The sequence below is a fragment of the Vicia villosa genome, linkage group LG1 (genome assembly GCF_029867415.1).
Source record: "Vicia villosa cultivar HV-30 ecotype Madison, WI linkage group LG1, Vvil1.0, whole genome shotgun sequence".
Lineage (NCBI taxonomy): Eukaryota > Viridiplantae > Streptophyta > Magnoliopsida > Fabales > Fabaceae > Vicia > Vicia villosa.
In genome coordinates, this window is record NC_081180.1 from 112,165,424 (window position 1) to 112,177,695 (window position 12,272).

The 12,272-nt window shown below is 29.4% G+C and overlaps 1 protein-coding gene across 1 annotated transcript; it reads left to right on the top strand.

The window, feature by feature from the left end:
* The first annotated feature begins 4,966 nt into the window (after nt 1-4,966).
* Nucleotides 4,967-10,725, top strand: LOC131651769 (uncharacterized). The gene is made up of 2 exons (XM_058921463.1): nt 4,967-5,210; nt 10,541-10,725. The coding sequence occupies exons 1-2, from the start codon at nt 4,967-4,969 to the stop codon at nt 10,723-10,725; spliced, it is 429 nt and encodes a 142-aa protein (XP_058777446.1).
* The last annotated feature ends 1,547 nt before the right edge of the window (nt 10,726-12,272 follow it).

Consider the following 12,272-nt stretch of genomic DNA (forward strand, 5'->3'; position numbering starts at 1 on the left):
TTAGGAGTGGTTTTTACATTAAATAATTAATTAACACATTAGGGTTAATTGATTAGCTCTTTTGTAATGCCTCTCAATCATTTAAGGATGCTTCTAATAGATTAATGACGACGGATTTGAAAATCTTTAATGTTTAACTTATCTAATCGGTTAAGTCATAGAGTTGATCGATTCAATCATTAAAAAGCGCATGGATTTTTTAAAATTTGAGCAAAATTTTCTCATATAAATAGTGTTTCTCCTTATTTAGTTCTTACACCAAAAATTAAGTCTATATCTATTCTTTCTCATTTTTACTCTCTCCTACTCCATCTTTTCTATTTCTTCACAAATTTGCTTTAGTACTTTGAGAGTAAAAAATATTTGTGAGAGTTTTGGTGTTGTGGAATTATGGTATTTTTACTAAAGAGGGCATTATCTCTTTTGTAATATTATTAAAGAAATTTGTTGTTTCGTTCTTGAGGTTAACTACTTAAAATACGTGTTTGGTTCTTAGGATCAGTCAGTTGAAATTTTTATTTGGTTAGTGAGCTCATCCTATTAAAAGCTATGTTTTAGGTTGGATATTAGTGTGTCAAAACCTCTCGTTTGGTTTGTAGATTAGCTTGCTAAGATATCTTGTTTGATTCGTGAGATTAGCCAGTTAAAATATCCATTTGTTTATAAGAAGGTTTCTGAGCATAACATTTGAAAAACTTACATCTTTAGTGAAACTCTCTAGAAAGAACTCTTAGAGACAAGAGTATGTCAAGTGATTAGGATGAACTTATATAAATCACTAATGTATGCTCTTTTTCCCTTATCTCTTTAATCTTCTTTACTTTATTTTATTTACACTTTATTCCGCTGGTCAAACTCTTTTTTAATAATAAAATTAACTAAAATAAGTTTAATATTCAAACAACACAATTCAACCCCCACCCCTCCCTCGTGTTTAGAGTCAAGTGGGCAACATTTTAGTTTCTATAAAAAATACATGCTTGTGGCTTCATGAAATCGTTCGTATGTATTTGAGTCTCTTTCGTTAAGTCAACCCCTGTTTGATTAATGGAAGACTACGTGTTACTATCGTGTCGACTTTTCTTATTGGCATAACGACACATAAGAAAATTGTCTTATTTATAGTTAAATATATTTTTAATCACTTCAAATTTTCCAGCAAATAGTTTTTATTAAGGAGAGAAAGATTTATAGCAAATGATAGAACAAGTGTGTGTGTGTGTGAGAGAGAGAGAGAGAGAGAGAGAGATGGATAAGGATTTATAGCAAATAGTTTTTATTAAGGAGAGAAAGATTTATAGCAAATGATAGAACAAGTGTGTGTGTGTGTGTGTGTGTGTATGAGAGAGAGAGAGAGAGAGAGAGAGAGAGATATGGATAAGGATAGAGGGAATGGAAAGAAGAGGGGGAAGAGATTGGGGAATAGAAAAGAATATGAGATGGTGATATAAAAGAGATCAATTATGAGAGAGAGAGAGAGAGAGAAATAAAGAGAGAGATGGACAAGGGTCTCGCTCACTCTATTCTTCATTCTCTCTTTTTCCCTCTCCAACCCCTTCTCCCAATATCTCCCATTCTCATTTTTCATCTCTCACTTTCTCACTTTCATTATCACTCTCACTTGTTATCTCTCCATTTGTATACAAGCATATTGCCTTATCATTCTCAATCTATCTATTTTATCTCATTCTTTTCCTCCAACTGTATTTCCATATCCCTCAAACTCTCTCTTTTGCGTCCTCTCTCATTTTCTCACTCGCTCACTTGTTTTATACTCTCTCCCTTTTTCTTTCACTATTTCTTTTGATATTATTTTTACCCCCCCCTCTCTCTGTTTTTCATTTTCCCTATCGCTCATGCGTTTTATCTCTATATCTCTCCATACCTCTCCACCTCAAACTTTTACTTTCCATGTCTTTTGGACAACGCTTTTCAAATAACATAATTCACCTCCCCCTATTGTGTTTGGAGTTACTTAGTCAACAAGTTCCATGAGAGTATACCTCTTGTTTTAAGACTAATCAACCCGAGAGGAATGAACTTCTTTCAATTATTCACTAAACAAACCTCCATCCTTTAATTGAGAAGAATATGTTTTGTGGAAAGGGAAGATGAAAATATTTATAAAGGGGATAAATTTTGATATTTGGAAATTTATAGAGAATGGTCATTTTCTCCAATATCAAGTTAATGGTGTTATGGTAGGCAAAGAGGAATATAATTGGACCCAAGAGGAAAGAGAAAAGTGTAGTGTTGTTTGAAAGCAAAAACTATCATCACTACCGCTCTCAATATTGATGTTTTTGTGTGTTTCTCATTGCAAACCCTTTAAATTACTTCATGTAGATTGTCTCTTCAAGGTCTAAAAGTAAAAAAAGCACTCTTGACATACATTTGTTCCAACTCTAGATTATATTGATTCACAATAGTCTTAAGTACCCTTACAAATTTATTTTTCCACATGAAAATATATCATTGCAATTAGTTTCCTCTACCTAAGTAAAACCCTTGTTGGTGAAAATAGGCGTAAAATAGTGTATAAGAGGCGGTTGAATAGACCATTCCCTATAAAAATAATTTCAAAATAGAGTTAAGAGTGAAAGTAGAAGTTTGAAAGACGTTTTTAAAAATTATCAAATTGGATAAATGTATAGTGAATATCTAAGGAATGCAATACAATTATGAATTAACTAATAACAATGGAAGGGTTAATATTTAATATTCAAATAGAGATATTTGAATATAGTTGGATTAACAAATTAAATATTTTAATATTACATTCTTCAGTATAATCAGAAAAAAGATGAATTTAGAAGATTAGATTTAAACAAACCTACATTTAGAAAATAAATCTCTGTGAACAAGAAAATAATCTAAAGCATACAAAGTATTGAAAATAATCAATCTATCACATGCAATATCTAAATAGAAAATAAAAAGAAAGAATAAAACAGATAATAGTCATGACTTATACTAGTTCAGTGTCTTCGCAAGGTATATAATCAAGTCTCTGATGGTAAACCATTAGAAATTTGGTTGTAGTATTTTATTATGTAATTTTACAGTGTCCTTTAGTACATATGATAATCAAATACAAAATGCCGAAATACTTTGACTTAATAAATAATTTATACAATCCTAATTTTTTATACTTTTTATAGTGCCCACAACTCACAAGGTTCTTCTTATATGTAATTGGACCACCTCAAAAGTATAGTCTTTTTTTTTACCATAAAGAAGGAAATAATTGAAATTTTCAAAAAAATCTAGTTAATGAGCTAAACAAAAGTATAACCTCGTCATCAACATTAAGTCTCACTTCAATATTTTGCATGTTATCAATAATTTTATAAAATTTTGTCTATTGCTATGCAATGAATTTGTTATCCACTATCTAAAATGAGTAGAATTGTTGTTTCATACACGATTTATGCGCGAAAGACTTGGTCATAATCATATACAATAACTCAAGCTTAATCCACTTTTTTTTCACGATCTTCTCCTTTGTGACTTCCATCAATACTTTATATCTAAGACACAAGATAGTTGCACTCATGACCCATTCTTCATCTTGTCTTTCATTGCTTGTATTAGGCTTACCTACATTAATATCTCATCTTTTAATGCTTCTACTTAATTTTTTAATAAAATTTATTGCATCTTCAATTTCTATAATCCAAAATCGTTATTTCTGAAAAACTTTTTGATATTTTATTAAGATTCCCAAATGCTCACGTGTAAACTTAAACCATGTTCAATACAATGTACACCACTTGTTTTAAACATTGAAGACCGATTACACAAAAAAAAAATGACGTGTAAGACAAATAATAGAAGCAACAACACTAAATTTTCTCAAGCAATATTAATATACAAACTTTTACAAACAAAACCACAATAACAACCCATAAAAAAACACAATAACAAGATAAGATAAAATGTGAGAAATTAATACACAGGAAAATGTTTAGCCAATTCGATTCAATGATTTGATATAAAAAAAGAATAGTCCTTTGATCCATTATCAATTAAGAGTCTTTAATCAGGAGATTACAAATGAGTTAAAAAAATAAACATTCAAATTTATAAAAATATCTCTTATTTTTTACTCAATTCGTGACTCTATCTCTCGCCCTTTCAATACATAAATCACTTCATTATAAAAATGTTTAAAAGTGTTTCTGAACTCTTAAATAACTCCCAAAATTACCAAAACTCTTAGAACATTGAACTATAACAAACTTCTTTCTCAAAAAAAGTAACTTCTTAGTCAAAAAATGATTAAAAAAAAAAAAACCTTAGATATGGAACATGATCTAAAACAAAATGTCTAGCATTTTCCCGTAACGCCTCACATTGGACATATCAAAATACTTCAAAAAGTACTTCAACACCTCATACTTGGGACAAAGTAAAAATACACAAATTCTTAATTTCTTAAATTTTCTTGAAATACACTCCAAAAAAATAATAATAGAGGGATCAAAATTATAATTAAGCCAAATATAAATATATTTTTGGAGTACTTAATATATAATTATTTTTTTTTGACAGTGTATAATTACTTAAATTATTATAAAAGTAAAATTGCAACAATAAAATGCACCTATAATTTTCTTTTATCAAATAGGAGTGGTTTATAACACTCATACACCTTACACACAAATTATTTGCGTTAAACTCCAATAAAATATATATAATATACCCTTTTCTAAAATTATAGAATTATCATTGACAATTTCAGATTAATTTGTTTGAAAGACACAAGAAATTATGATAATTGAATTGGTAAGAGGATGAATGAAAATGTGAGCAAACATTGCCGAACTCAAAGAAATAGCCTTTATTTTCGTGAAGACTTTTTTCTTTTTCCTTTTTTCTAAAAATAATTTTATTTTGATCACAAGGATGCAAAACATTTTATGCTCTAATTTTTTATCTCTTACAAATTAAGAAAGAATTAATAATGCATAGATCTACAAGCTGGAACAGATTCTCTGATGATTACTTCAAACATGCAACAAGTAGTAGTTCTTCATCATTATCTCAAGCACATAGATCATCTAGTAATAATTTGCCTACACTTGATCCTATTGTAGAGTTGGCTAAGAGGGAGAAAGCACGTGTTAAATTCTCTGAGAATGCAGTGCATGCTATCCCTTTTGTTTTGCTGGTTTGTGCTGTCATTCTTTGGATCTGTTCAAGTCCAGGTGAAGTGATTTACTTTTTATTCTCAATATAATATATAGTGTATATTATTATAGTTTTGTATGAGTAAATGATATAATGTTATATGTTTTTCAAATAGATGAAAAAACAAAGTTGTTAGTCTAGTTCGGCTCACTTTATAAGCTTGTAGCCAAAGTCATGATGTTTAGATCGGGTAAGGTTATGGAGAACTTGATTTTTCGGAATCAATATGTGTTTTTGAAAGGGAGACTCTTGATAGATGGGGTGGTTGTTGTTAATGAGTTAGTGAATCTTGTCAAGAGAACTAAGAAAGATTGTCTCACCTTTAAGGTAGATTTTGAGAAGACTTATAACTCGGGTAGATGGAGTTTTTTGAACTATATGCTCCATAGATTTGGCTTTTATTAGAAGTGGCATGCCTTGATCTGTGTCTGTGTGTTCTCAAGTAATATGACGGTTTTAGTTGATGGGAGCCCGACCCATGAAATCACTATTAAGAGAGGATTGAAACAAGGTGACCGGCTCGCTTCCTTCCTTTTTCTTCTTGTGGTTGAAGGGTTAATTGGGATATCTTTCAAAGCCTTAGAGTTGGGTATTTTCTCAGGCTTTAGAGTTGGGTCGTCTAATTTTGTCGTTTCTCACCTTCAGTAAGCAAATGATACTCTTATTTTGGCTGAAGCATCGATGGAGAATCTTTGGGTGATCAAAGTTATCCTTCGGGGTTTTGAGTTAGCTTCAAGTCTTTGAGTTAACTTATTTAAGAGTTGTCTCATATGTGTTAATGTGGACCCGATTGTTTTGAATTTAGTGGATGATTTTCTCCACAGTAGATAGGGTGCTATCTCATATAAGTATCTTGTTCTTCATGTGGGAGCTAACCCCCGTTATGAGTCTTCTTGGGATCCTCAATTCTATTGGATTTCTAGGAGGTTGGTGTCTTTGGTGTCATAGGTATGCGAATTTGAGCAGAGTCTGGTTATGCTGAACTCGGTCCTTAATTATACCCTAGTGTTTTACATCTCTTTTCTGAATATGCCATTTCAAGTCTGGAAGAAATAGTGAGGACCAAAATAAGGTTTATATGGGAAGGGATTGAAAGGAGAAACTAAGATTTCCTTGGGTATGTTGGTCCAATGTTTGTAAGTGTAAGATTTTTTTGGTGGGTTGGGGGTTAGATACATTCGCCTGGTTAATTTAGCTTTGCTTGTTAAATGGCATTGGAGATTCTCATCTCACTCCACTGGTCTGTGAAGGGATATCATATATGCTAGATATAGTTCCCTGTGATTTCTTCCCTTATAGGTGGTAGGTCTTCCAATCTCTACTCAGCCTCTTTCTTGTGGAAATGGGTATCTTTATTAGGTTCTAAATAAGGTTTTGAGTCTAACTGGTTTGTATACATTATTATTAGGAAAATAGAGGATGGTTTTACCACCTCATTTTAGAATGATCCTTGGCTGAGATCTACCTTCCTAAAGAGAGGTTTCATGTGTTGTGTCTGATTGTCTACAATCCTGGTAGATTAGTGGGTGAGGTAGTGGTACTTGAGGTGGATTTTTTAATGGAGGAAACCTTTCTTTATTCGGGAGCAAGTACTAGTGAATAAATCTTTCCACTTTATGCTAGGGGTCTCTCTCTCTATATATATATATCATAGTAGTGATTATTGGTGGTGAAAGGTGGGTAAGAAGGAGGTTTACATGATTTCTTCTGCTTATAGCTCTCTCATTAAGGAAAAGTTCAACCCATCTTTTTCCTTTATTCGAAGGGATTTTGTGTTCTCTTAGACGATGTAGGGGTATCTTGTAATCTATGTAGGAATATAATAGAGTCTACTTTTAATTTATTTGTCACTTGTGATGTTGTCTTGACTATGTGGTATATGATATTTGGGTGTCTGGTTGGTTTTTTGTTGTTAATGGGAATATCCTGTCGCTTTTTTAGTCTTTTAGTACTTTAGGGGTTTCAGCTAAAAAGAGAGAGGGTCATCTGATGGTATGGATTGTTGTGATTTGAGTTATCTAGAAGTCTTGAATTGATTTAGTTTTTTAGGTAAAGTTGTGAAAGTGGAGGACCTGGAAGCCATGAGCATCACTTTGGAATGAAAATGGTATCTTAGAAAGTCTTCACATTATATTTGTCATTTATCTACTTGGTTGGAAAACCTTACCCTCATTATGGGTCTATAGCGGCTTCGAGTGTCTTTGATTATCTTGGGGTGGAGTGTTTTATGGGTCACGAGGAGGGGAAACATCTTGGGTCAAAAAATACCAAAAAAAATGAGAGAGATGCCACATATTCACCCAAAATCTTAAGGCAATGGATATATGGATTCTCTCACTTATAAAGTGCTCAATCGTCACTTTTCAAAGTAATAAAAATATTGATCGTGAGAATTGAAGGGTTTAGAGAAGAGAGAGATTCTTAAGTTTATGAAAGTCTTATAATTTGAGAAATTGAAGGGTTTAGATATGAGAGAGATTCTTAAGTTTATGAAAGTTTTATAATTCGAGTTTAAGAGAGAGAGAGAGAGAGAGAGAGAGAGAGAGAGAGAGAAGTATTGTTTCAATTTTAGATATTTTTTACTTCCCCAAAATGTGTTATTAAAAAAACTGCAATGTGTCAGTTCAAGCAAACTAACTGGTTTGCTAGTTTGACTTGGGAATTAACGAGATTATTTCGATTTTATCGAGTCAATTATATTTTCAATCATTTAATCTTTTTCAGTATGCTCTACCCTTCGTTATATGATCTAACCAATCTAATCATGAAGTCAGGTCGATTGTTAATATACTGCTTCTAATGAATAGTTTGTTAAAAATATAGAGCTGAATATAGACTAGTAATTTTGACCGTATTTTAAAACAATTTTTTTAATATCAGGTAGTATAGACATATTTAAAAAAATTAGTTGATGGGTGTGCATCAATATATCCATAATGATCCAAGTTTATTTGGCATCAATGAACTTCAGACTTTTAGGTCTAGAGCACGCTAAGTTTGTGGAGATGACTCATAATGACATACACGAGCCGAGGTAGATCTCAAGTCATATTGATTGGACTTACCATTTACATACAAGAATATGGAGTAATTAATAGCTATAAGGTCACGCTCAGCTGAGAAGACATGACTGTTAATTGTATAATGACATGTTGGTCATACTCAGACAAAAAAGGCAAAGTGGTTAAATCTACTATCTACTATCTATCTATTAAAAATCAATTGCATCAACTTCCAAAATTGTTCTTTCACTACAAATTATTTACACTAAGAAAAGAGCATTTAAGTAATCAAGTACTCCCTCCGTCTCACGATGAGTGACTCATTTGGAATAAAATAATGTCCCAAAATGAATGACCTATTTCAATTTTCAATATATTTTTTTCCAATTCTACCCTCTAATTATTAAAAATTTCACCATTACCTATACATGATAAAGGTAGTATAGTAAAAATAACATTATCTTTCTTACTTTTATACATTTTTCTTAATCTGTGTGAAATTATGTGTTGGGTCACTCATTGTGGGACAGAGGGAGTAATGTTTATCTTTTCTATTTCATCTCTTATTATAACATGACATGTGTTCAATTTCAACAATCTACTATATATCTAACTCTTTGTAAGATTGACATGTGACATTCATTTTTCCAACTTTCACCCATTAAATCACAATTAAATATTACACACACATTTTTTCTCTTGATTAAAATTTCAAATCTCTCTGACATTTATTTTTCCCACATTTTTTCACTTTCATTTTAATTTTTTCTCTCCATTTATTTAATATCATTAAAAATACTAATAATCTATTTTTTAACTTTAATAAAATTAATAATTTATTTAAACAATATACTATATATATATATATATATATATATATATATATATATATATATATATATATATATATATATATATATATATATAACTCTTTCCAAGATTGATATTTGACATTTATTTTCCAATATTACATCCACACATTTTCTCTCTTGATTAAAATTTCAAATATCTCTCACATTTCTTTTTCCTACACTTTCTCACTTTCATTTTAATTTTTTTCCTATCTATTTATTCATAATAAAAATAATAATTTATTTTATTTCACGGCTCACTATCAATACAATATTTATTTTATTTTAATCAATCATTGTCTTAATTTGAGAGACAAAATCCTTATTTTTAAATGTTAATTTTTTTCCATCTCACAATTCCTTTTTTTCATTTTGAATGATTATTTAATACAATTAAATTTATATGATTATTGTTCATTTTACAATTAAGTAAATCATTTCAAATTTTGCATGTGTATCTAAATACATTTTATATCATATCAAATAATTTTTTTATCTCATAGATCATTATCAATACAATGTCTATTTTATTTTAATCTATCGCTTGTCTTGATTTGTAAGACAAAATCCTTATTTCAAAATATCCTCTCTTTTTTTTCTTTTTTCTTCTCATGAGCCTTTTTTTCTTTTTGCATGATTATTTAATATTATTGAGTTTATATAATTATTTTTCATCTTACAATTAAGTAATTCGTTTTAAATTTACATCTGTATATAATATATTTTATATTGTATTAAATAAACTTTTTATTTTACGGATCACTATCAACACAATTCATATTTTATTTTAATCAACAATTAATTTAATTTAAAAGATAAAATTCTTACTTTCAAATATTAAATATTCATTTTTCTTTCATCTCACAGATTTTTTTTCTCTTTATATTTTAATATAATTAAATTTATATAATTATTGTTTATTTTAAAATTAATAATTAATTTTAAATTTAAATACGTATCTAAATACAATTTATTTCGTATAAGGGTGTTTGTATAAGGATATTTGACTAGTGTAATTAATGGCAAATCATTAAGGCAGGATTGAGGGGAGTCAAATATAAGTAAACTAACCAATCGTTAGTCGATTTAATGGTGATTGACCCTAGATTAGGTAGGGAGAACTACGGTTCGATCCTCCGCAACTGCGATTGGGAGGGGGCTGGAACCACTTGATGCTATAACTGGCCTCCGAACCAGACTAAATCGGTGGTGATAAACCAAAAACATAAGTAAACCAATGAAGATTCACATATAATGAGACTTAACTGATTCCATTAAAATGTATTTTTCACAATCGCAAGTACAATGTGCAAGGTTATATAATTAGTATTCTTATTTCAAATAAAATAATTTTAAAAAATAATTTAAATTAGTATTGTTATTTCAAACAAAATAATTATTAAAAAAACATGTACTCCTACTTGTTTTTATCTCCTATTGAATCCTTTTATGTAATTAGTCTGATTAATTTATTTGTTTATTTTTTTTAAATAGATGTGAGAATTCTTGGAGATCCTGTAGGTTCAAGATTAATAGAAGGATTAAGCCTTGATGGAGAATTTGAAAGCGACAGCGATGGTACACAGGCAGGTCTCTTACCTATTATAAGCTCAGAAGAAGAAATATCCACACAAGAAGTTGGAGCTGAAAAAGATTTTATGAATCTAAAGAACTTTTAGTGAATATCAGGTTTAAATTTTAAGGTTTAATACAAAAAAAAAAAAAAAACCTTTAATCTGTTATGAGATACTAAAGATAAAAATGATATACTCTTAAATGCTTTTCTAAGTTATATCCACACTTGATTTTTTATAACTGTATACTCATATCCTATTAAAAAGGAATGTTTATTTTCTTACATTGTTTTGGTAAATTAAATTGATATGAGAAAAAAAGTTATGTACCAAGTAAAATTATTTTACACTATTAATCAATCACCACTATGTATCCCGTTATATTATATTATAAATTTTAAGTTACAGATATGACATGGCATAACTGTTAAACTGAATTGATATTTAATATTGCTTTTTTAAGGGGAAAATGTAGTAAATAGATATGGTCGCTTTGTCAAATTATTTACTATTTGTTAGTGCATATTATGATATCATTTCTAAAATTTATAAATTTTTTGAATTGAAATATGTCATTTACATAAGAGATAAATGGATTATGTTAAATTATTTATATAGAATGCATTGAATTGGAAAATATTTTGTGAATGTGTATAATTGTATAAAGTCTTGCTCTAAGTTCTTTTTACAATAAACTGACTAAGATTAGGAATATGACTAGACGGATTTTTCCACTTTCAAACATTAAAACTTTAAGATCATAATTTCAAATCCAATTAGTATCCTTTCTAATACTTATAGAGTGAACAAAGTTAGGAGTATCAATGTGAAGGAGGTATTAAGGTGATGAAACAACAATTTTCAATAGAGGAAGTTTGTACTTGTTAGTCTTATATGTTGAATCAATAATGAGTATAATGAGAAATATGTTGAACAATTTTATGGAATTTGGATGTCTATAAAATATATCTCGAACAATTTATCCATCTTCGCATACTTTGTACCTAGATACATTATAGTTATTATCCAAAAGCTTCAACAATTGTTGCTATTTCAATTTTATCCCTTTGAATTATCTTGTTGGGCATATACATTGTATACTTGTTTGACATTTGAGATATTTTGAGGTCATTTCTGTTTCACCATCAATATCTGATTTATTAGACAGTCTAATCTAGTTCGAAAGTCTATTATGACATCAAATAATTTTAACTCTCTCAATTTTAATTGTGGAAAATCAAACTGTAATTTTCCCTACCAAATCTAATGTCCAATTGAATCTTTTTAAAAATGAACAAACTCTAATTAACAAGTGAGTCAACTTTAGGGGGGGTTTGCGGTGCGGTTTGGACGATTTTAATACTAAAAATCATCCGAGCCGTAAGAGAAAAAACGTGCGGTTCGATTTGGTTCGGTGGACTTTCAAAAATAAAATTGAACCAAACCAAACCAAACTAATGCAGTTTCGATTGATTTAGTTGGTTTTGCAAAAAAATATTGAGTCATACATACACATATAGAGGAAAATATAATTTTGGATATAGTCGTTCATACATTACTATAAAAAAAATTATAATTGTCAAAATAAGATTAAATACTTTTATAATTTTATCTTAAGTCTAAAGAATGACATACATGAAATTGCATTCGTA

Excerpts from the sequence above, each read along its gene's own strand:
- LOC131651769 (XM_058921463.1), top strand. The coding sequence starts at position 4,967 with ATGCATAGATCTACAAGCTGGAACAGATTCTCTGATGATTACTTCAAA. Across the intron at positions 5,211-10,540 it reads TTGGATCTGTTCAAGTCCAG|ATGTGAGAATTCTTGGAGAT; the intron begins GTGAAGTGATTT and ends TTTTTTAAATAG.